This window comes from Grampus griseus, assembly GCF_964374135.1.
Source record: "Grampus griseus genome assembly, chromosome: 4".
NCBI classification, from domain to species: domain Eukaryota; kingdom Metazoa; phylum Chordata; class Mammalia; order Artiodactyla; family Delphinidae; genus Grampus; species Grampus griseus.
Genome location: NC_138997.1, coordinates 57,662,997 through 57,690,426, shown reverse-complemented (window position 1 = coordinate 57,690,426; position 27,430 = coordinate 57,662,997). Strand labels below are relative to the sequence as shown.

Genomic DNA, 27,430 nt, shown 5'->3' with positions numbered 1-27,430 from the left:
AGTACACACATTTAATTGGAGGCAAAGTTCATAATTTTGTCTGATTTTCAAAGTGGTCCATGGTTTAACACTGATTAAGAACATCTTCTGCAGGATGACACTGGAACATCTAAATTTATGGCTAAGTCATTGGGACCAGAGAAGAACTAAGCTATAGTGTTCAACTCCAGAAGACCACAAAGTGACTCTTGGGAGCCATGAGAACTCTAGAGGTAGCATTAAATTTAGGTGTCAAAATGTAATGCTAATTTTAGTCTAGATCATTCCCAAGAGCAAATTCCAGATACAGACAGGTTACAGATGACCACAACTACAAACACAGATAGATATATGGCAAAATAAACAAGAGTTGACTCTTGACCTGCATGAACCAGTTTCCGCCAGACTTGAAGCTATAGTCTCACACCTGTCAAACTCACATTCATACAAACACACACACACACACACACACACACACACACACACACACACACCAGGAAGCTTATGGAATTGAGGTCTTCCAGTCTACAAAAATTGGTGAATACTCAAAGTCCAAAAATATGGCAGTTTTTCCCTTAATGAAATATTGCAAGTAAAATGAGTGGGTCATGTATGTGCTTGCTCCATATTTAACACATCATGCCAGGAAAAATACAAATCACTCAACCCGTACAAAGGGCTTACTGTCACTCTTTTGCTGAAACCCTCAATAGATGTTCTATTGTTAGGAGTGGTTTACAAAACTTTACCTTCTCTCTCACTCAAATGCTAGAGTCTGGAAGAGAGGGCTGGTCAGGAACATGGCATGGCTGGGCTTCATTTGCTATGATCTTTAATAATATTACTAATTTCTAGAAAAATGAAGTTAAAGGATGGAAGAAATAGAATTTATTTCATTAATTAATAAAACATTTATCTCAAAGTACTATAAGAATTATTATGGAATACAAAACAACAATAATAATAATAAGCAATCAACAGTTATATATTATAGACCATAGGCCAATTTTCTCTTTGCTCATATATATTCAATCTTTTAATAGTTACTCATGGACTACATATTATTATTATTGTTACTATTATTATTATGAAAGAGAATTGAAGTAATTTTCTCCAAGTGGAACTGGAATTGAACACGGATAATTTTGCTTTAAAATCCTTGTTTTTAATCTTGTGAACACTACTATGAAAGCATTTCCACACTGGGTGGTGAAATAAAATATGAAACAAAATATTGTGAAACAGGAAAAATATTCTTGTCTTAATATTGGCTCATATTAATACAATAATATGTCTAACTAAAATAACATTAATAAAAAGAGTTGTTAAAAGTAGGATTTTAAATAAAACACTTACCTCCCTGATATGACATTATCTGAACTTTTGTACCAATTGGATTAACCAGTTAGAGTTTACTGTGTAAGTAATATGGCAGAGTAAATCCCTCAACTACTATTTACATGTTAAGAAAATACATTGGTGAGTTGGTTATTTTGGATTTGGATAAATTACTTTCAGATGCAAGGGTCCATTCACGTGAAGGCAGTTTATATGAGAAATTATATCTTTAGCACAGAAAAGAAATGGGATCTGGAGATTTACACATATTCATTTTTCAATTATTTGCCAAATGCCCACTATGTGAATACAGCATGTTTCCTCCCCGCCTCTAGGACCTCACAGACTAATGAGATTAGAAAAACATCTTATTATTCAGTCTTGTAACACAGCCTTATCTGAAAGTTCTCAGGTCTTCCACAAATGCAGTGATAAGTTATATAATAAATATTTATTTAGCACTTTAAAATGTATAAAGAGCTTTCACACATAGAAACCTCTTAATCTTCATCAATAACCTCTTAAAATAATTTCTTATTAATCCTCATTTTGTATATGTGAACACAACTTTAAAGTAGTTAAACATAAGAGAGTGAAAATTTATAGGCCTTAGATTTAGATAGAACTGAATTAAAGGTTTAGCTCAAAATTGCTTAACTGTGTGACCCTAGGTAGCAGATAAATAAAGTGGACAATAACATTTTTTGATTTATTGATATACGTGTTAGGCTCTGTATCAAGTATTTTACAGGTTTTACTTTATTTATTTCACATAGTACTCCCTTAGAGAGGCACTATTATTATGTTCATATATAAACAAGGAAACCGAGACTCAGAGAGATTAATTTGCCCAAGAACAAAAAGCCACTACAGGGCTTCCCTGGTGGCGCAGTGGTTGAGTCTGCCTGCCGATACAGGGGAAACGGGTTCGTGCCCTGGTCTGGGAAGATCCCACATGCCACGGAGCGGCTGGGCCCGTGAGCCATGACCGCTGAGCCTGCATGTCCGAAGCCTGTGCTCCGCAACGGGAGAGGCCACAACAGTGAGAGGCCCGTGTACCGCTAAAAAAAAAAAAAAAAAAAAAAAAAGCCACTACATATATATACTACCAGATGTAAAATAGATAGCTAGTGGGAAGCAGCCACATAGCACAGGGAGATCTGTGCTTTGTGACCACCTAGAGGGGTGGGATAGAGAGGGTGGGAGGGAGACACAAGAGGGAGAGGGAGGAGATATGGGGATATATGCATATGTATAGCTGATTCACTTTGTTATAAAGCAGAAACTAACACACCATTGTATAGCAATTATACTCCAATAAAGATGTTAAAAATAAATAAATAAAATAAAATGAAAATAATTTTAAAAAAATTAAATTTAAAAAAGCCACTAAATGGTAGAGTTTTGTTCTGAACTCTAGAAATTCAGTACACCAGCTTTTGTTATCTTACTACTTGGACAAAAAACTTTTAGTCTAAGACATTCATTATAGTACCCTACTTTCACTGGACAGTCAATAAATTTTTATTTCCTTATTTGTAAAGAACATTCACTGTCCGCAAGACAAGGCCAATTTTCATGATCTTACTAATACTACCTTCCTATTTCATCTCTCCCCATTAGATCCTCATACCATTCACCCCAGTGACTCAGAAACTCCCCAGATGACCCTAGCTGTATTAATATCAACACCAGTACTTTTCTGAAGCTGCTCAAATCCTTTGGGTAATTCCTATCATGTAACCAAAATTTGACTCCTTGGCTTAGATATCACATCTTTAAGAAAAACTTTCCTTAACTTCCGAGATCAAGTGCTCGACTCATGTGCTACCACAGCATCCTTCCCCCTACCTATTCCTTTCCTACTTGTTATACCTCCCTGTCCACCTCTCCTGCTGGGATGTAAGCCCTATGAGCCCAGGAACTATGTTCTCCCACCACTGCCTCTCCAAGGTAAGGCCCAATACATTATAAGAGCGAAATAAATGTTTGCTAAACAAATGAGTAAGTAAAGGAATAAAAGGGTTTTTAATAATTGAAACTGAAATACCCATTTAATAGGATTAAATAATCTAGACGTTCCTTACCAAAATCTAGGGGAAAAAAATGTTGACCTTAGCAGTTTATTACTGATCATAAACCAAATTACCAAAGGCCAATTTAAAACTCAAGAAAATTACTGAAAATCATACCAATCACAGCAATTTAAGGTATAAATATATAATGCTTTTTATAACTTAATCTCAGTTTTCAAGGAAGGTAAGCTGAATGCCAACAGAGCGATAACCAAATTGCTGTATCAATATTACGTTATCTTAACTCTACCACACTATTTAGAAAAAGGAAATGATGGCCTGTCCTCTTCCTAATCTTCCTAATGTGATAAATGGAGTAATGGCCAGATGCCTATATTATTAGAATAAAGGCTATAAATGTAATAAATGGGACAGATGAACAAAAATGGACCTGAAAGTTTGTGTATTCTTTTTTCTTCTTTTAACATGTTTATTGGAGTATAATTGCTTTACAATGGTGTGTTAGTTTCTGCTTTATAACAAAGTGAATCAGCTATACATATACATATATCCCCATATCTCCTCCATCTTGCATCTCCCTCCCATACTCCCCATCCCACCTAGGTGGTCACAAAGCACCGAGTTGATCTCCTTGTGCTCTGTGGCTGCTTCCCACTAGTTATCTATTTTACTTTTGGTAGTACATATAAGTTCATGCCACTCTCTCACTTCATCCCAGTTTACCTTTCTGCCTCCGCGTGTCCTCAAATCCATTCTCTACGTCTGGGTCTTTTTCCTGTCCTGCCCCTATGTTCTTCAGAACCATTTTTTCCTTTTTTTTTTCAGATTCCATATGTATGTGTTAGCATATGGTATTTGGTTTCCTCTTTTTGACTTACTTCACTCTGAATGACACACTCTAGGTCCATCCACCTCACTACAAATAACTAAGTTTTGTTTCTTTTTATGGCTGAGTAATATTCCATTGTATATATGTTCCACAACTTCTTTATCCATTCATCTGTTGATGGACACTTAGGTGGCTTCCATATCTTGTTTACTGTAAATAGAGCTACAATGAACATTGTGGTACATGACTCTTTTTGAATTATGGTTTCCTCAGGGTATATGCCCAGTAGGGGGACTGCTGGGTCATATGGTAGTTCTATTTTTAGTTTTTTAAGGAGCCTCCATACTGTTATCCATAGTGGCTGTATTAATTTACATTGCCACCAACAGTGCAAGAGGGTTCCCTTTTCTCCACAACCTCTCCAGCATTTATTCTTTGTAGATTTTTGGATGATGGCCATTCTGACCAGTATGAGATGATATCTCATTGTAGTTTTGATTTGCATTTCTCTAATAAGTAATGATGCTGAGCATTCTTTCATGTGTTTGTTGGCAATCTGTATATCTTCTTTGGAGAAATGTCTATTTAGGTCTTCTGCCCATTTTTGGATTGGGTTGCTTGTTTTTTTAAAATTGAGCTCCATGTGCTGCTTGTAAATTTTGGAGATTAAGACTCTGTCAGTTGCTTCATTTGCAAATATTTTCTCACATTCTGAGGGTTGTCTTTTCATCTTGTTTGTAGTTTCCTTTGCTGTGCAAAAGTTTTTAAGTTTCATTAGGTCCCGTTTGTTTATTTTTGTTTTTATTTCCGTTACTCTAGGAGGTGGATCCAAAAAGATCTTGCTGTGATTTATGTGAAAGAGTGTTCTTCCTATGTTTTCCTCCAAGAGTTTTATAGTGTCTGCTCTTACATTTAGGTCTTTAATCCATACTGAGTTTATTTTTGTGTATGGTGTTAGGGAGTGTTCTAATTTCATTCTTTTACATGTAGCTGTCCAGTTTTCCCAGCACCACTTATTGAAGAGACTGTCTTTTCTCCAAAGTATATCCTTGCCTCCTTTGTCATAGATTAGTTGACCATAGGTGCATGGGTTTATCAAAAGCACTTGATCCTTTTCCATATTTCTATATTTCTGTTTTTGTGCCAGTACCATATTGTGTGGATTACTCTAGCTTTGTAGTAAAGTCTGAAGTCAGGGAGTCTGATTCCTCCAGCTCAGTTTTTTTCCCCTCAAGACTGCTTTGGCTATTCAGGGTCTTTTGTGTCTCCATACAAATTTTAAGATTTTTTGTTCTAGTTCTGTAAAAAATGCCATTGGTAACTTGATAGGGATTGCACTGAATGTGTAGATTGCTTTGGGTAATAGAGTCATTTTCAGAATATTGATTCTTCCAATCCAAGAACATGGTATATCTCTCCATCTGTTTGTATCATCTTTAATTTCTTTCATCAGTGTCCTATAGTTTTCTGCATACAGGTCTTTTGTCTGCCTAGGTAGGTTTATTCCTAGGTATGTTATTCTTTTTGTTGCAATGGTAGATGGGAGTGTTTCCTTAATTTCTTTTTCAGATTTTTCATCATTAGTTTATAGGAATGCAAGAGAGTTCTGTGCATTAATTTTGTATCCTGTAACTTTACCAAATCCATTGATTAGCTCTAGTAGTTTTTCGTGGCATATTAGGATTCTCTATGTATAGTATCATGTCATCTGCAAACAGTGAGAGTTTTAATTCTTCTTTTCCAAGTTGTATTATTTTTATTTCTTTTTCTTCTCTGATTGCCATGGCTAGGATTTCCAAAACTATGTTGAATAATAGTGGTGAGAGTGGACATCCTTGTCTTGTTCCTGATCTTAGAGGAAATGCTTTCAGGTTTTCACCATTGAGAATGATGTATGCTGTGGGTTTGTCATATATGGCCTTTATTATGTTGAAGTAGTTTCCCTCTATGCCCACTTTCTGGAGAGATTTTTATCATAAATTGGTGTTGAATTTTGTTGAAAGCTTTTTCGGCATCTATTGAGATGATCATATGGTTTTTCTTCTTCAATTTGTTAATATAGTGTATCACATTGATTGATTTACATATATTGAAGAATCCTTGCATCTCTGGGATAAATTCCACTTGATCATGGTGTATGATCCTTTTAGTGTGTTGTTGGATTCTGTTTGCTAATATATTGTTGAGGAATTTTGCATCTATATTCATCAGTGATATTGGTCTCTAATTTTCTTTTTTTTGTAGTATCTTTGTCTGGTTTTGGTATCAGGGTGATGGTGGCCTCATAGAATAAGTTTGAGAGTTTTTCTTCCTCTGCAATTTTTTGGAAGAGTTTGAGAAGGATGAGTGTTAGCTCTTCTCTAAATGTTTGATAGAATTCCCCTGTGAAGCCATCTGGTCCTGGTCCTTGTTTGTTGGAAGATTTTTAATCACAGTCTCAATTTTATTACTTGTGATTGGTCTTTTAATATTTTCTATTTCTTCCTGGTTCAATCTTGGAAAGTTAAACCTTTCTAAGAATTTGTCCATTTCTTCCAGGTTGTCCATTTTATATGACACAGGGTTGCTTGTAGTAGTCTCTTAGGATGCTTTGCATTTCTGCGGTGTCTGTTGTAACTTCTCCTTTTTCATTTCTAATTTTATTGATTTGAGTCCTCTCCCTCTTTTTCTTGATGAGTCTGGCTAATGGTTTATCAATTTTGTTTATCTTCTCAAAGAAGCTTTTAGTTTTATTGATCTTTGCTATTGTTTTCTTTGTTTCTATTTCATTTATTTCTGCTCTGATCTTTATGATTTCTTTCCTTCTACTAACTTTGTGTTTTGTTTGTTCTTCTTTCTCTAATTCCTTTAGGTGTAGTGTTAGATTGTTTATTTAAGATGTTTGTTGTTTCTTGAGGTAGGATTGTATTGCTATAAACTTCCCTCTTAGAACTGCTTTTGCTGCATCCCATAGGTTTTGTGTCATCGTGTTTTCATTGTCATTTGTCTCTAGGTATTTTTTGATTTCTTCTTTGATTTCTTCAGCGATCTCCTGGTTATTTAGTAACGTATTGTTTAGCCTCCATTTGTTTGTGTTTTACATTTTTTCCATGTAATTGATTTCTAATCTCATAGTGTTGTCATTAGAAAAGATGCTTGATATGATTTCAATTTTCTTAAGTTTACTGAGTCTTGATTTGTGACCCAAGATGTGATCTATCCTGGAGAATGTTCAGTGTGCATTTGAGAAGAAAGTGTAATCTCCTGTTTTTGGATGGAATTCCTATAAATCTGAATTAAATCTACCTGGTCTATTGTGTCATTTAAAGCTTGTGTTTCCTTATTAATTTTCTGTTTGGATGATTTGTCCATTGGTAAGCAAGTTTTGAAACATGAAAAATTCAGTAAAATCTATTCATTAAACATAACTGCAAATAGGCCTTTGCAATAAGTAAAAAGTGAGGGCTTCCCTGGTGCCACAGTGGTTGAGAGTTGGCCTGCTGATGCAGGGGACATGGGTTCCTGCCCCAGTCCGGGAGGATCCCACATGTCACGGAGCAGCTGGGCCCGTGAGCCATGGCCACTGAGCCTGCGCATCTGGAGCCTGTGCTCTGCAACAGGAGAGGCCACACAGTGAGAGGCCCGTTTACCACAAAAAAAAAAAAAAGGGAGACTTACAGTGCTTTTATGTTTTTTTAATAATGTTCTATCAAATACAAAAGTAAATATGTTAGCCAGGAACTGCTTGGAGGTCTTGTTTAAATAAATGAGAAATTATTTTATGAAATTGGTAAAATAAAGAGGTCATTTAAACCATGTTGATCTCATCAATTTTTTTTTTTTTTGCGGTACGTGGGCCTCTCACTGTTGTGGCCTCCCTCATTGTGGCCTCTCCCAGAGCACAGGCTCCGGACACGCATGCTCAGTGGCCATGGCTCACAGGTCCACCTGCTCTGCAGCATGTAGGATCTTCCTGGACTGGGGCACGAACCCATGTCCCCTGCATCAGCAGGCAGACTCTCAACCACTGTGCCACCAGGGAAGCCCTCATCAATTATTTTTAACTGTCATCAACAGTGTTCTTTGAAACCACATTGTGAAGCAAATGATCATAAAAGAAATCATATTTTCCAAAGGAAAAATTAGACTGGAGTTCATATTTTTTAGCACCAATAAATTCATATGACCAAAACCAAAGCCAGAATAAATATTATATAGCTCTAAAAATTGTTAAAATATTGTCAAAGAATAACTTTGAGAATTTAGTTATTTGCATGAAAGTGAGGGGCACTGTTTTCAACAAACAAAGGAAAAATGAGAATTGTGATAAGAAGAAAATAGAGGGGAAAAAAGATGCTGTCTTGAAATTGTAAGTTATATTTTACATTTTGGCAGTAAATCAGCAACTCACAAGGGGGTCAGCCTAGACAGGCACCACTTGAGTAGTTTCACTAGGGTCATCAAAAATTGATTATATGTTATTTGGAAAGTGAGAATGGGATGGTTCTTTTGTGTAAAATCTTCCAATGACCCTCCATTAACATTTTCAGCTTATTTAGAAAAGTTTGTGCCTTATCATTTACCAGAATTGTTTGAAACTATAATTATGCATTAAATTTTTAAAAAGTAAAATAAGGTTATTAAGCACATTGATTATACAGAGTCCATCACAGAACAGAGATTTATAAAGCACATAAAATATAAAATTATTGAATCAATATTTGACCCGTTAATTTTGTTGTAAATTATTAAATGTTATGTAATTATTAATATAGTTAACATTATTAGAATTTAAAAGAGGATCTTTAAGATAAATTTGAAGCCTCAGGTCCAATTAAGACAAAATCTGCCCAGTGACATCTGATCTACTAAATTGATTTTCTCTCTAGAAAACCTAGAAATCTAAAATGAATCAAATCTTTTAAAATAATTCCAGGAACTGTATTGTGGGTAGCACTCCAAGTTCAAAATCATTCTTGTCAAACATAAAGATTAGAGCATCTAAATATGTAGTTATAGAAAGAATATCAATTGGGAAGAGTTTAAGGAAAGGCTCATGGATTTGATTTTTTTTTTCATATCCCCAAAACATAATTGGTAACTGACGTGGGAAAAGAGAGTCAATGACACTCCTTGTTTTATTGAAATTGAGACAGTTGATGAAGAAAAATAAGCTAGGAGAGTATTTCTTTTGTTCAATATTTGAATATGAACCCCATGGCATTTTGATGGAACTGGACTCAGTGTCACTAACCATCCCCTAATCACATGAAGTCTTGATTCAAAGGATTTAAGAAGGGAAATTTGGAATGTAAATAAGTAGTAGTGTGAAGGGGAGGCTGCAGTAAATTATTTCACATATAAGAATGTTTATATAGTACTTGCTAAATATTTTCTTACAAAGGTAAAATAATTTTGTTCACTTGGCTATTTTGTTTTAATGATTTATTTAGAACACTACTTTTTTCACACTTAATAAAAAATTAAAGTATCCCATCCCCTGTGCAAATTCCCACATTCTGTATATAATTAGAGCCAGGAAGTTTTATACATATTATGATCTTTTAATTCTAAGTTAGACAGCTTTCTATATTTTAAGATTTCTGAAACTAAATTGTTTTACAATTAATGATTTATGTTAGTAATTCTTTCCACTTATAATCTGTCATTTAGTTAATGGTTCCTCATATAATAATTGACATTCTAAAATTAAAGACAATGGTATTTTCTTGATTCTCACCTGTTATTTTTGCCACAATATAAACGGGGAAATTCAAAGCACCAAACTTGCCAAACTCACAAGCCTAGAAAGTGGCTGATGTGGGTTTGAATTCAGGCCTCTCTGATTCCAAAACCTGCAAACTTTCCATTATGTCCAATTGCCACTTTTATGTGACATGAAAGAGCTTTTCCTGATATATTCCTACTAATGATAACAGTCATAATAGTAATAAATAAATTTAGTTTATTATACACCATGAAATATTCTAAATGCTTTACATATATTAATTCTTTTAATCATCAGAAAGAATTTATGAATAGAATATTTCATTAGTATTATGAAGAGAATACTACTGTAATGCATATATGTAGGCTGAGACACTAAGGTCCTTTTTAGATGTTGCTTTGTTTTTATAATAAAAACATTAATTCCTTATTTATTTAATCTTATTCTATTTTTGTTGTCTTTTAGCTATAGTAATGAATAGGAAAACCTCTGTGCAAATATGATTTGGTCTTAGCACCAAGGTAAGCTTATTATTTGTGCTTGATGTTACTGAATTACAATTGAATTCTGATGGAATTTTTTTCTTTTAACTTGACAAGGGTCAAGAAATACCTGATCAGCCACCATGGCATGTATCTTCCAACCATTCACCTAACTTGAACCTCTCATTATGGATTGGACCTATCTGCGTTGTGCCATATTGACCTCCATCTCAACTATACAAATCTACCTCATCCCGACCACAATCATTTGACAAGATCTATTCAAATGACAGCAAATTTAACAGCAAATATTCCCCTTCCTTAGCTGTTTACATCAATTCAAATTCTACCACACTGATCAAAACCTCTAAATTCTCCAAGACTACTAAACCAAGCTCATCCTCGTTCAACTCAATTTAGGGAAATTCAGCAACCTCAATTTCAAACAAGAATAGCCCCAGCAGATCTAACAAGAACTAAATCTTCTCAGCATGATAGGTTTCAACAATGTGTTTCTATAGACCAACTATGTGTCTTAGAAACCTACCATGTTAGAATTCTTACTTACAAAATATTCTTAAAACATTTTCAACTGCTTATTCTAAGCCATCTCCTTCTGTTACCATGCCTATCCAAAATCCAACTCCTAATACCATTACTGAGTATAACATTGCTATTATCACTGCAACCACTCCCACGTCACCAACCCTACTACCACCACAGAGCTCACTATAACTAATGTTCTAACACTGGCAAGAGTACTGTAATTCCTATCTGGTTTGAAGATATTTTGTTTTTTTATGCCTAGGACTATGTTAATGTGTGTGTGTGTGTGTGTGTGTTTATGTGTTTGTGTGTGTATTGAGGGGAAGGGAATAAAAATTATAAAGCATGATCTCTTCCATCAAAAAGTTGAAACTCTAGGAAGTCAAAGGTACAAATTTCCAGTTATAAAATGAATAAGTGTTGAGGATGTAGTATACAGCATGGTAACCATAGTTAATAATACCATACTACATATTTGAGGGTAGATCATGAAAGTTCTCATCACAAGAAAAAAAAAATATAAGTATGTATGGTGACAGATGCTAGCTGGACTTATCATGGTGACCATTTTGCAACATATACAAATATTGAATCATTACATTGTACATCTGAAACTAATACAATGTGATTATTATTTCTAAATTAATATTACCAAAACTAATGTTACATCAATTATACCTCAATAAAAAATTAAACCTCTAGTTAGAGTTAAAAACCAATACACATTTTAAAAAGTTTTAAAATTTTGTACAGACTTGTAGAAGAAGGCTTCATAGGGCTGGAATTTAGTTATAGATGGTGATTAAAAATATATGTTCTAAGTAAAGAGAACAACATGAGTGAATAACCCAAAATAAGAATAAGTAAGAGACATAAGACTTGATGTCCTAGAGTTATTTCATGTATAGGACTAAACACAAAGCCTCAATATACTAAGCAACAAATGCTTACTATCATTGTTATTTCATTACATGGCAGGTTAAACAAAAATACTGTCAAATAAGTAGATCCAGGTCATATTAGGAAGGCTCTAGAGCCCTAGGCCAAGGTTTTAGAAATTAAGTATAGAAAGCATGTAACCATTTTATTTGGTTGTTTTAAAAAGTAGCAACATCTATTTTGGCAAAGTGCTGGTCTTCTCAGACTTTATTTCCTATTTACTCATTCCTACATGAAAGTAGATTACACTTTTTCTGTTTAAATGACCACCTTATCCTGCTATTCCTAGTTTGCTGTTTATTTCTTCATCTGAATTTTCACTGTGTGAGAGCCAAGCATAATATCCTTTTTTAAAAAAATCAGCAAATAAATGATCAGAGAATGCCTGTCACATTCTCAAAAAAATGATTCATTCATTAAAGAGAGGGAAAGACAAGCCACTTCAACTGAATAGTTTCAATGAATGATTTTGAATTATGGTATATATTACATACCCTCAAGATTCTAAGAGCATCATTATGACACCTGATTATGTTATGGCACTTTGTGTACATTAGGTGCTGCTTGAAAGCCCTAAATCAGAAAGTCATCCTGCTGGGATGATGCTTCATGATAAGGTGGTGCTTCCCTTGAATACCACTTAATTTTTGTTACTCTAATTGGATCCTTCAAAATACTCCTTAATCCATTGTAATTAAATCTCTAACCTAATTATTACCATAAAAATTATTAGCATTTATTCAGTAGTTAGCTATATTCCAGACAACGTGTTAAGCACTTTATATTGATTTATTCATTTAATACTTACAACAATTCTATCATAATGCAGAAAATGAATCAAGGAAAGATTAAGAATGGCTAGGAATTAAATCCAGGCAGGCTTACATCAAAACCTAAGCACTTTACTATTGCAATGTTTCTAAATAAGTCTTTCTACATTAAAACTGAAATTTCTCGTGACTCCAGTTTTTCAAGAAAAATATATTAGAAATGTTAATAATATCTTATTGAAAAGATAATAGAAAATACAGTAGATATGTACCACGACTTCAAGAAACTTCAGTTTATCCTTGAATATTTTTCAGCTACTTGTTTTATGTCAAAATAGTAGTAAATTTCATAAAACGAACATATAAAGTACAGTGAGGTTTCAGATGAGGGAAAGAGTACTTCAAGTTGGGCATATAGGAAGGCTTTCAAGAGGTGAGGCTATTTGATCTGGACCTTAAAGGACATGAAGATCATTTAGATCCTTAGATTAGAAGGTTAAGGACATTCTAGACAGAGTGAAGAGCATCATAGAAGCAAAAGACCTTTAGGGGAAACAGGATGTAGTTTACATAATCAAGAGTATATGGTTCATGGTGAAAGTAGTACAGAGGAAAATAAGGTTAGAAAAAAAGGTGGGGTTCATTTCACATAGAATTTTGAACGAACCTTTTTTTTTTTTTTTGCGGTACGTGTGCTTCTCACTGTTGTGACCTCTCCCATTGCGGAGCACAGGCTCCGGATGCGCAGGCTCAGCGGCCATGGCTCACGGGCCCAGCCGCTCCGCGGCATGTGGGATCTTCCCGGACCGGGGCACGAACGCATGTCCCCTGCATCGACAGGCGGACTCTTAACCACTGCGCCACCAGGGAAGCCCTGAACGAACCTTTTTTACAGTATAATAACTGGTACTTGTGCTTCTGCCACTCACAACCTGCTAATTTCTGTCATTTCTCTAAGCACAGATACTACTGTCACTACTACTTCCAAGAATCTACCGAGTGTCACCACCTCAAGTCCCACTGCTGTTCCTACCCCCAACAAGCCCCTAAACCTATCATTTCCACAAGGACCAAATCATCACCAATATACACCCAAAGTTACCCACCACGTCTCCTTCTGACACATGGGTCACTGTAACATCTGCATCAGCCAACAAAATTGACACTAAGTTTAGCACAAATGGATCTACAGGAAAAATGGGCACTGGAAAAATACTGGACCTAAGACTTCTTTGAATAATGAGAAGCCTAGCAAACCTGGAGCTTCCCTGAAACTTAATAAGTTCAGCACTAACAGTGATGATGATCATTTGGATTTTGATATTGATCTCAAAGCTGAAACCATTTTTGAAAAAGGAACAATTGCTACTTCTCCAAATGGTGACAATCCCAATAATGATTATAGTTCTATATAATATATGCAGTGAATAAGGCTGCAATCACAATTTGGAAAAAGGTTTGCAAGAGTATGTGTCAAGGACCAAGCTAGAGAACTAAATGCATAGCACTATAGCAATTAAGAACTAAACTTCCATTTTAAGCTCTCTATTGACTTAATGCTACAAAATAATAAAAATAAAATAATTTACTATAATTTTCTATTGCCGTATAGAGTGATGCTTTCAACCTCATTTAAAAAAAGACCTACTTGATAGATGAATTACTTAAGGAGATGCTACAAAAGACTTCAAGCATATGTTAATTTACAGTAACTAATAAAATCTACATCATCCCCCAACTTCATCTGAAAACATACTTTTCTATTTGGGGGGCCATTATTTCAAAGTTCTGTTGTTCTCCAAATCTCTATTAACAGAATATATGAACAGAAGACTGCTGTTGCTCCTTCTCCTACTACTAATAACATTAATAATAATAATAGGTAACACCTCTGTAGTACTTACTATGGCCTGGACACTGTTGTAAATATTTCTAAATATATATAGATCCATTCAGTTTTTTAGAAGAAAAAATAGATAAATATTTATTAAATCTTGGGATGCAGAAGAACTTTCTTTTTTGTTAATTAATTTTTATTGGAGTATAGTTGCTTTACAATGTTGTGTTAGTTTCTACCATACAGCAAAATGAATCAGCCATACATATACATATATCCCATCTCTTTTGGACTTCCTTCCCATGCAGGTCACTACAGTGCATTAAGTAGAGTTCTCTGTGCTATACAGTATGTTCTCATTAATTATCTATTTTATACATAGTATCAATAGTGTATATGTGTCAATCCCAGTCTCCCAATTCCTCCAACCCTACCCCCGCTTTCCCCCTTGTTATCCATACATTTGTTCTCTACATCTGTGTCTCTATGTCTGTTTTGCAAATAGGTAGATCCACTTAATTCTTACAATAATTCTGTGGAATAAGAATTATCATTATCCTTATTTTACAGAGAAAACTGAGGTATGGATAAAGCAAGCCACTTATTCAAGATCAAACTTCTAGTAAGCAAGGCAGATATGAATTGAACTCATCTGTTATAGTCTGTGTGTCTGACCACTGTTCTTACAATCAACCACTCAACCTAAATATCCAACTAGAAATATTCATAATCTGGTGGCAATAAGGCTTTCAATATTGTTTCCATCATTATAAGGATATGTTCTGCAAACAAGATTCTTTTAACTGAGTGTAATTTTATTATAAACTATCTTACTGGGAAAAGGGCAAATAATTAGTTGAGCTTTCCATGTTTCTTTTATATAGCTCAGAGAATAAAAATTAAAATTTCAGAATAAAAATATTGAAAATAAAAATAGTAGTTAGTGTAGCCACTATGGAAAACAGTATGGAGGTGCCTCAAAAAATTAAATATAGAACTACCATACGATCCAGCAATTCCAAAGAAAACAAAAACACTAACTCAAAAAGATACCTGCACCCCCATGTTCACTGCAGCATTCTTTACAATAAATAATATTTACAATGGCTACAACCTCAGTAGCCATTGATGGATGACTGGATAAGAAAATGTGGCATATACATACAATGGAATATTATTCAGCTATAGAAAAGAATGAAATCTTGCTATCTGCAACAACATAGATGGATCTTGAGGGCATCAGGCTAAGAAAATAAGACAGAGAAAGACAAATACTGTATTATCTCACTTATATGTGGAATCTTAAAAAAGTAAAAGAAAGAAAGAAAGAAAGCTCATAGATAAAGAGAACAAAAAGACTGGTGGTTGCCAGAGCTAGGGGTGGGGAAGGGTGGGCAGGGATTAGCTAATATGGGCAAGGTGTTCAAAAAGTACAAACTTCTAGTTTTAAAATAAGTGTAATGAGATTGTAATAAGTCATGGTGACTATGTTTATTTTTTCAGGAATGGAAACAAAAGAACCTGTATCAATATCAGGTTAAGAAATTTTACTAGTATCTCAATTTATAGACATACTGGAGTAATATATGCACATAAATATCCTATAACTTTTATCTAGAGATCTCAAAATATACACTGTTACAAGGGGGGAGAAATATAAATATTTCTTAGAGATTCAGTAACACCTGTCTTCAATTTGAATGCACTATAGTTTTAGGACCATTAAATTTTCCCCTGCATTTTATCAACATACTTTCAAGTTTCTCAAGAATAATCATCATGCTTTAGCAAAACTTCTAAAAGCAAATTAATCTTTGAGTAAAGCAACTGTAAATAACTGGATTAAACTAAAATTATATGTCATTTATATTTTAATTTTAAATATTACTAGAAGAGTGACCTAAGTTTATGCTAAAATTTTGGAAAATACAAGAAAACCCAACAAAACACCATTATTCCTTAAACACAAAGGAGGAGGGGAAACAGTCTTCTAATCATAATGTATACACCTTTCATTGTTACAGTGCTATTTTCTCTACTTACATAAACAATGTATCATTTAACAGCGACATCTATAAAACTTTTTTTGTTTGGTTTTAGGGACTAATGCAGCCATTGACTTTTTTTTTTAAACATCTTTACTGGAATATAATTGCTTTACAATGTTGTGTTAGTTTCTGCTGTATAACAAAGTGAATCAGCTATATGTATACATATATCCCCATGTCTCCTCTCTCTTGCATCTCCCTTCCACCCTCTTATCCCATCTCTCTAGATGGTCACAAAGCACTGAGCTGATCTCCCTGTGTGATACAGCTGCTTCCCACTAGCTGTCTATTTTACATTTGGTAGTGTATATATGTTAATGCTACTCTCTCACTTCGTCCCAGCTTACCCTTCCCCCTCCCCATGTCCTCAAGTCCATTCTCTACGTCTGTGTCTTTATTCCTGTCCTGCCCCTAGGTTCTTCAGAACCCTTTTTTTTTTTTTTTTTTGGATTCCATATATATGTGTTAGCATACGGTATTTGTTTTTCTCTTTCTGACTTACTTCACTCTGTATGACAGAATCTAGGTCCATCCACCTCACTACAAATAACTCATTTCATTAATTTTTATGGCTGAGTAATATTCCATGTATATATGTGCCACATCTTCTTTATCCATTCATCTGCCAACGGACACTTAGGCTGCTTCCATGTCCTGGCTATTGTAAATAGAGCTGCATCTACCTAAGGAGACAAAAGTCCTGTATGCAGAAAACTATAAGACACTGATGAAAGAAATTAAAAATGATACAAACAGATGGAGAGATATATCATATTCTTGGATTGGAAGAATCAACATTGTGAAAACGACTATACTACTCAAAGCAATCTACAGATCCAATGCAATCCCTGCCAAACTACCAATGACATTTTTCAGAGAACTAAAACAAAAAAATTTCACAATTTGTATGGAAACACAAAAGACCCTGAATAGCTAAAGCAATCTTGAGAAAGAAAAATTGAGCTGGAGGAATCAGGCTCCCTGACTTCAGACTATACTACAAAGCTACAGTAATCAAGAGAGTATGGTACTGGCACAAAAACAGAAATATAGATCAAAGGAAGAGGATGGTTCCACTACTTTTGCAGACAATCCCACAAGTGAGTTTGATTCACTTCCCTCAGTAAACAGAGAGTCTATTGACACTTCTAAAATTGAGACAGATGAAATATATTCTGAACCTCACAGAACAATCATGAAAGCCTTTTCTCCTATAAATGTCTCTCAATATAGAATCTATGAAGAAGGAAAAGTAGCTAATTTTCCTGATCAAGAAGATTCAGCTACTAAATTCAATTTAAGTCACATTACAAATGCAACTGGTCTCAGTCCAGCTGGAGAAAAAGTCATTTCCTCAGTAACTGAGTCTCATACTCTGCCCAAGAGTGACAACAATGTGGAAGAGAAAGTCAAAATTTCTGAAACAGCCAATTTGTTTTCTAAAAGATGCAAATACATTGAAAGAGAATTCTTTCACTGTTAAATATGTTGCTACTTCTTCTAAACCTCAAGCACATTCCAATTTAAAAGGCATCTCTTCAGTTGGTTCCACATTAACTCTTCCAGAATCATCTAGGTCTAATGATCAAAGTTCTTCTCCTAAAGTCACTACTGGAGACGGGACAATTGCAAATACTCCCACTGCAACATACAGGCTATCGTCATGGAAACCAACTCCTCTTCCTTCTGATTTCACAACATTCATGAGTTCATCTATGTATTATGAACTTGATCCAGTTTTCAAAATGAAAAAAGGCATCACAGCAAAAACTAATAATAATCATATTCCAGGCTTCCCTGGTGGCACAGTGGTTGAGAGTCTGCCTGCCGATGCAGGGGACACAGGTTCGTGCCCCGGTCCGGGAAGATCCCACATGCCGCGGAGCAGCTGGGCCCGTGAGCCATGGCCACTGAGCCTGCATGTCAGGAGCCTGTGCTCCGCAACAGGAGAGGCCACAACAGTGAGAGGCCTGCATACCACACAAAAAAAATAATAATAATAAAATTAAATAAATAAATAAATAATAAAATAAAATAAAAATAATATTCCACCTGAAGAAAGCAATACCTCATCTGTCAAAGTCAATGTTTCCCCTACTATCATTATTTCAACAAAAGGCATTATAAACACAATTGATAACAATAAATTTGGAGAGAAGACTGTTATAGAGAAAGATACAGCCATGGAAGTAGTTCTTTTTACATAAAATATTTCAGAAGAGCACATGACACCATTTTAGCAGGACAAAATATTCCAAATAATAATGATATAGTAACTATTGAAAACGCCCTTGAATATGCTGCAGATAACTACATCTTTGAACTAGTTAAGGAAGGAAATGGCCCCCTTATATGAAAGGTCACACATACTAGTGACTCCAGTGTGTCTGAGTCTCATGTACCTTCTGCCAGTGCTGCAGTCTCTGAACATTTACCCCAAGGATCTGCAATTGATATCAAAACTAACAAACACCAAATCTTGGTCCCCAAAGACGAAATTCCTAATTCTGAAAATGATCCTACTCTTCTCAAAAGTTCTACTGTCAGTTTTAACACAAAGGCTCCCAGGTCCATGATTTATTCTCTAACTGACTCAAGTTGGACTTTTTCACCTCAGTTTCTAGATGAAACAGTTATAAAAAAATAGTTGTCTAACTAGAAATAACACCATCATCATTCTTGCTAAACGCAAAATAATGAAGTACCCATTTGTTCCAGACCCAGCACTAATGAAAAGAATGGGAGAGAGCAGATTAGTCACAACTGATTCCATTGATCCTGCTGTGATCACCAATCCTGTGGAATATAAAGACCAGTTCAACAGGAAATGTATCTCGTCTATTTTGTATAATAATGCTGTCCCAGATGGTGCAAAAACCACCATATTAGCCAGATCCAATGCAAATAAACATAAATCAAACTTGGCAGATATTCCCCATTCACAGAACAACATTACTCCTTTCGCTGAGTTCAATGTCACTCCTGATGATATTTCCTTCATTAATAAAAATACTGAGGACACAAACAGAGCTTCAATGTTTTCCTCATCTATGAATAAGGCAGCCAGCACTGTGGCTGATTCTGTTGTTCTTTCCACTGAAGGTAGTTATGAAGGAGGTGATTCTATGTTACCTGAAGAAGATAAAGTTAAGTCTAGAGGATTCTCTCTGTTAACATCTGCTCTGCTCATTCCTAATTCCTTAACCGAAAATCCTGAAACTTCTGGCTTAATGACAGATAACTCCTTGTCTGAATCTTTATTACCTAGGTTAGAAATGTTAGAGAGAGCAACTGAACATGCTGACGTCATTAATGAACGTGATGTTCCAGAGGGGCGGATCATAACAATGCATGCCGACATTCATTCCTACCCGTTGGCCTCAAATGTTTTTCTAACTGAATCACCTACTTTTTCACATATTCCCACTAATGGTGACATTGACTCATTTTTCTCTCTGAATAGAGATGCTCCTGAAAATTATAAAATGAAGACTGACAGAATATATTCCAAGTCTCAAACAGCCATGATGATAAGCATTTTCCCCCGGAGAAGGCTCTCAAAATAGTGTCCATGAGAGAAGGAAAATCGCTATTTTCTTTGATCAAGAAGATCCAGCTGCTATATCTGAATTATGTAACTTTATAAATGCAGCAGTTCTCATCCCAGCTGTGGGGAAAATCCTTCCATCAGGAATTGAGCCCAATCCTTTCACCAAGTGTGACAACAATAAGGATGATCCTTTCACTGTTGAATTTGATGCTACACACGTCAAACCTCAAACACCATCTAATGTAAAAAATATATTTTTAGGTGATTCTACATTAACTCTTCCAGAAGCATCTAGGCCTGCCTCTCGTGATAAAGTCACTAACACAGGAGGATCCATCACAAACACTCCAACTGAATTGGATGCCCTACAATATAGATCAATTTTTCCTCCTTCTTATTTCAAAACATCCCTGGGAACTTCCAAATATTCTGAACTTGTTCCTGTCACTACTACAGGAGAATATACCAACAAAAAGACTGATTATAACATTCTACCTGATGAAATAGTTATTCCATCCAAAAAAGTTATCATTTTGCCTAATACCATTACCTTTGAAAAGGATACATCAAGTACTTTTAAAGGGAATATATTTGAGCACAAAGATTTTATAGAGAAAGAAATAGATGCTGAATATAAAATCATTTATTTTACAGAAGACTTTTCAGAAAGGGTGGATGACATTTCTTCTGCAGGCAAAATCACTCCAGCATATGTGGACTATATAACTATTACATCTGATGACAGTTGTTCTGAGTATGTCCCAGATAAGCATACCTTTAAATTAGGACAGAGAAAATAATTCTCTTATAAAAACAAGTACACTCATACATGCCCCAAAGACATGTGTGTCTCATGTACCATACACCACAGTTGCTGCTTTAGACAGTCTATCTAAAGCAACACCCCCAGAGTTCAAAGCTAGAGAAAATTACCAAGCTACGATTACTAGACAGGAAAACAAGAACTTTGACACTGATGTCATTGTTCTCAAAGATTCTAATGCCAATGTCAATACCAATAGACCCACAACTCATTTCCTAATTGATTCAACTAAAAATTTTTCTTCTAGTTTTTCTGACAAAACATCTGTGTGAAAAAACACCGTAAATGGTGATGATGACACCATAATTACCCCTGAAGACTTTGACTTAGGAAATAAAATAATTGATTATTCCCTTTTTCTAGACACAAAACCCATAACTGACAGCAGGACATTCACAACTGATACGAATCCTGCTTTAAAAAACAGTGATAATTTCCTCAGGAAAAGCATATCACCTACTATTTATAAAGTAGCTACACCCAGAAGAGCAGACACCACCACATCCAGCATATCTGATTTTACTGAAGGTGAAACAGGTATAGCTGCAGTGTCTGATTCAAGGTTTAATAATTTTCCTTTAGTTCAGCATTCCAGTGATAACGTCTCCAATGTGAATGAAAACACAGAAGGTACAATCAACACAGCTCTTAATTTCTTTTATCCCTTGAAAAAGCTGTCCACCCATATGCCAAATGTTCCTACCTCTACTAAAATCAAAAATTACATTGGCCATTATAACCTTCCATCATCAGAGAGTGTCATGTCTCCAAGACTTACATCTATGGGATTACCTGAAACTCTAATCCTAACCTCTAATGCTCCTACTAAAGAAACTGCAGCCACCAGACTTGCAAAAGATGCAAACTTATATCACCCAACAGTGTTAATATCAGAGACACTGGAGCCTGTGTCTATAGACTCTGCTTACTTTAATGAAGGCATTGTCTCAGAAGGGCAAAGTACTAAAAGTCAAAGGGTCTCAAAGACTCTACCCTTGGTCTACACTGTTCTTCAAGTTGATGCCACTGGTTCTTCAAACAATATGGTAGATATCAAACATCTGCTGCTATTGTCACCAAGAACAAAATTTTTGATATTGATGATTCTGGTGATCAAAAAGAATGCAAGGAAACAGCCATCAAGTTTTCTACTCTTTTGCTTAATGAATACAGTAAACCAAATTTCTATTACACGGGGGAGATAACTAAGCTTCTGCAGTGAAAGACGTAGCTACTGAATTTGAAGAAAATCACCTCACAGATACAAATATAGTAAAAGGAAATGATCCAGTTATCCAAGTGGGAACAAACTTTCTAAAAGATGCTGACCTAAAGCCTTACCTTGTGAATAAAAATGTCATTACTGATAATAAATCAGTCAATAAGGATTATGACAGTGCCCCTGTAGCAGCTTATTCAAGCTTTCACATAACCAAGCGTTCTCTCCCAGATGGATCTGTTCCTCAGGAAACCCATTTCATGGCTGTGAACTCATACTTGCTCCCAGAAGTAATTATCATTATTCCTAAAGATGAAAAATCTTCATCTAACATGGATATAATTTCCACGGTAGAAGGAAATTCTCAGTTAAAATTTAATGCAGCCAATCTCAAAGCAACAGATACTGAATTTCAAGCTTCAGGAAGCAGAAGTGCTACACATGAATCCATTGTTGAGATAGAAAAAATGTTACCTAAATTTGAAGGAATTCCTATTGTACCACAAGCTAACAAGGAGGCTGAGATAGATACTTTCTTTAAGACTGATATTCCTCAGTCACATATAGAAACAATTATCCCAAAGGATATCCATGAGGCACCTACAAACAACAAAACAGATATGAGGGTTGTGACTGACGCTGCTGTAAATACCATCTTCCCTGGAAACAAAGAAATAGTGACCTCACAGGCCAACACACTTCAATTACAATTTCCTTACTCAAGTACCCAACATTCCAATCACTGGAAGGGAAGAGAAAAAAGTGAATGCTGTTACAACCAAATCTCAAAATGTAATGCCTCCTCTCAGTTCCTTCACTGTTTCTAAGGTGGGAATTCTTTAGTGAATGAAGATGTTGAAACTGAAGCTTCCACAGCAGCTGCATTCTAGTAATGATTATAATCCTGTCAATTAAGGTTAAGTACTATATTTTCTCCAATAAATTTATAAACTCTGAAGATATAAAGACTCTTTCTAAAGCAGGAATTCTGTTTCAGTTGATTCATTTAAAACTACACATGGCATTTCTTCTGATAACTCTCAAGATATTCATGATACAGACAAAATCTCAATAGTGGACATCCCTATGATATCAGCATTTTCAAAGTCTATATCTGAGAATTCTTCCTAGTCATGTATTCCTGAAAATCATAAATGTGGCAGATGACCTTCCTGGGGACTTACTGCAAAATCTCCCCCTTTGGTTAGCAGTTTCTACTTTTCACTAAAAAAAGAAGAACTAATTGAAAAAATTGTTACCTAAAAGGAGGCATAATCACCAAGCCAAACACCTCAAAGTTCAGAGCAAATGAAACATTAAAGAAATGTTACCCCAGCAAACTTGCTATAGCTGCCAAAATAAGGAAGATATATAACTTAAAATACATGTCAGTAGATATAAATTTAATACTTTTCTGGGAAAAGACAACATTTTCTCCTTAGTGTATAGACACTAAAACAATGGAAGAAACTACTATTCAGATAAAATGAAACTTACTTATAGAATCTGATCCTCTGTTAAGTCAGATAATATCTTTGCTAGTAATGATCTATTGGTTAAATAAGTGTATACTATATTCCCTACAGCAGATGACCCCAGTTATACCCTCAAGACTGCTAAGATTCCAGCAGTCCCACAAGGACTTTCTTCATGTTTCCTGTTTTTCAATGGATGACACACTCTCAATCTGAAGTGTCCTTTTTGAGGTCAATGGTGAAAAAAAACACATATAATAGTAAAATTATTCTCCATAGAGAGAAAAGCTTTATTATGCTACAATCAATGTGATTCCACCTCACAACTATATTAGTAGGAGAGCTGATGTGATCACAGAAGTAATCTTTAAAATGAAAGACTATTTGACAATTATTATTTGTGAAGTTGATATTTTACCTGACATTTCTAACTGGAGATTAAATGCTCATAAAAATGAATATTTTGCTCCTTATTTTTACTCTAGACAACATAACAAATACCAAATACTCCAAGATAACTTCTAGCAGTTATACACCTAACACCTCCATTTTTACCTGTTTTGTACACACACACACACACAAATTCCCCCCAAAAAACACCAAGTCTTCTGTTTATAGCATGCTTTATCCTGACTTAAGCTTCACAAACACCAAATGATGAGAAAGAAAAAAGTAGAGGTTAAAAACCTCCCACTAAGCTAGCCAACACAGAGATTGGCTTTACCCTCTGATTTCCTTCACTGCTGCTGGAACTGATTTTATTTCTATTTAGAAATAAAAAACCCTGTCACTAACTTGAGACTTCCTTCTCTGTCCCAGATGCTGACAGCATTCCCTAAATCAACAAAGACATTGGAGCCCTCAATAATAGTGATATCCCCTTGAAGCAAAAACATTTCTGAGAAGCTTCCCATATCTTTAAAGTGAAAATTATCCATCGTAAAACCTATCTGCTATTTCTACAGGGTATGGCGATATATCTATCCCAGACCAATCAACTAAGAGAAAGCACTGCTAAGTTTGAGGTTGAGTCCATATCTAATGAAGAACAAGCATTTGTCTTTGAGATGGAAACCACTACTCTGGCTCATGCTGCTGCCCTTTTTCAGATTTAGCTCTGCCTGAGTCTGAAAATTCTCTTTCTTCTAACAACACTGGGAAAAGATTAACACCAGACTATAATCCCATTTTATCGAATTAGCTAAAGCTTAAGGATGTTAACAAAGTAATGATGACTGATATAACTAACATCATTATAGAAAATACTCCCTCTGAAATTGAGGATATAACTATTGAGGCTAATACAGTTATTCCACACCCTGATCTTGTTTCTGGGTGGATTTTGACATATAACATGAACTCCCTGCCAGAAAAGCCATTTGGGGTTGAAATAATACTCTCTACAGAAAAACATTCCTAAAGAAATTAAACCTACAAAACCTGACAATCTCACTGTTATTCAAGTTAATTCAAGAAAAACAATTACAATGAAGAAGAAAACTGCCAAGACCTTAATAGGCCAGTAACATATTTTTTATTATACCTACTGAAAAAGTGAGAATTCCCTCTCTGAGGAAAAGAACTAACTGAAATCTCTGCTACCTAATTACCTTCTGCAGCTACATCCACTGTCAAAAATGCCATTAATTTGTTTTAGATATTTAAATAGCATGAAGCTCAAGAGAAGATGCTTCATCTCAAAAAGACACTGTTACTTACTTGAGAGACAGGCAACTTGAAACTAATGCTGATAATCCGTGGCTCCTGGTGTTTCCTCCATTGACACTAAACCCATAAAGTACCTGGCAAACTCTGCTATGTCTGTTTCAAGTGACACTAGCCACATGTTGGAAAGTATATCCCTTATAAACAGAGACATGGTAAATCCCAAGTTCCTTGCAATTGTATTATTTGGCTGTGAATGTTGATTTCATAATCAGAGGGGACTCTATTGTCTTTTCATCTAATACAAGTAATCATAACAGTGCCCAATCAGAGCACAGAAACAACCTCCAAGGAGAGCCAGTGCCATTGGCCCTGTGGTTGATGCAACAATCACCATGATGACCAATGCTTCAGTCACTATAAAGAACACCACTCTCCTGCCTAGGGATACCACAGAGCCCAGGGAAAGACCTCTGAGTGTGCATGGTGACACTTTTTCCCATGGCTAAAGATAGTTTGCCAAAAATTTATTCTCATCCTCTAACAGAAAACACTAAGACAATAACTGAAGCAACCATTTTCTTTGGAACTAACAACACTATTATTAAATCAGAAACAACTATTACTTCAGAAGGAGACCACATTACTTGAGTAAATGACTATGTGCTAGAAAGTGATTTTTCAACAACTACAGGCAACAAGTTTACAGCTCCAAAGGAAAGACGAAAATTAGAAGGTGAAGTTGAATCCCATCTGGAGAAAGAAGTTGCCACTCTGACAGACACTAAAAATCCAATGACTAATGGGTCTATTACTGAAAACTTCATGCCCATGAAAACTGGTAATATATCATCACCAGCTCCTATTTCCTTAATAGATTTTTACACTGACATGGCAAAAGAAGATATTCTCTTGGATACCATTGACCCAGGGTATGAAGATGTCTCACTAACTCCTGAAGTCTCTGGCACACTAAAGGAAAGCACAGCCAGCATTGCTGATACCCCTATCCTTCCAGCTACAATGGGTGAACCTGGTATTAACAATTATGGTTCCACAGTTAAGTTCAATGTCACTGCTGATGAGGCTGTTGATATCACTGACTCCTCTATCCCTGAGGCTGAAATCGCTCCAGCTACTGAAAAAAACTTCACCACTGTTCCAGACATAATCACCCTTACAGAAGAGAAAATAACTGAAATTGACCTAATTCTTCCTGAAAATGACCCCAATGCTGTGCCTAAACTAACTGATTCTGATGAGGAAAAGTTCATTGCTGTGTTTGAACTCACTATCACTGGTGAAAGAGAAAAAGATAACCCAGAAGATATTCTGCTAACTGATGAAGAGTCTACAGATGGAGTCAGTGTTTGGATGGAGAGAGATATGATAAATGAAGCAGAAAGCCATCCCGTTTTTCTTACTGCTGTTGAATCCAGATATGACTTCTTTATCCCTGCATCAGTAGCTACGAACCACGTGGAAGATTCACCTACTATGACAAAAGAAGATTTGTCTGAAAATAATAGAACAGAATCTGTAACAAAGGACACTGAAGCACTGTCAGGAACTACCCCGATCTAGATACCCTAAACCATAAGAAAGACACTTTCATAACTGAAATGGGTGTCTTTAAACTACTGAAAGAAGAACCATATGAGTTCCTGATTTGAAAGCAATAAAAAGAACAACAAAAATGCCACAGAGAATTGCGCAATAGTCTAGATAGCTAGTTTTAACATCTAAGAAGTTTGTCCAGCAAGCAAAACTCTTAATAAATGAAAAAATGTGAGCATTGAAGGCAAGTATAAAACTTAGAAAATACAGATGTTTAAGAATAGTGGTCATACAGCACAATATATTTATGGAAACTTTAAAAACTCAGCGATACAGGAGTTCCCCTACTATCACAAAGTTTAATTGAGTTATTCAATAATTACTTATTTTAATATAAAATCTTTAATCTCAGTCTTCAGGGGTATTAAGAGAGAGCAATAAAGAAAGCTCACTCCCTGCTGCATCTAGCCTTAATAGTATATTTTAATGTGAGTTAAAGAGACAAAGATAATCAAATTAACAATGTATCTCAAAAACAATTATTGTAGTATTAAAAGACCTTAAATGCTTATTCTAAACAGATATTTTATTAGTATGCAACCAATGATTCTCTTTTATTAAAAATATATT

The 27,430-nt window shown here is 35.2% G+C and overlaps 1 protein-coding gene across 1 annotated transcript; it reads left to right on the top strand.

Moving 5' to 3' along the window:
• Nucleotides 1–25,726: 25,726 nt before the first annotated feature.
• On the top strand, nucleotides 25,727–26,916 carry CABS1 (calcium binding protein, spermatid associated 1; the record flags this gene model as incomplete). The annotated part of the gene is given in 3 exon segments (XM_082653741.1): nucleotides 25,727–25,891; nucleotides 25,895–26,813; nucleotides 26,816–26,916. Coding segments are annotated over 3 exon segments (1,185 nt in total).
• Between the last annotated feature and the right edge of the window lie 514 nt (nucleotides 26,917–27,430).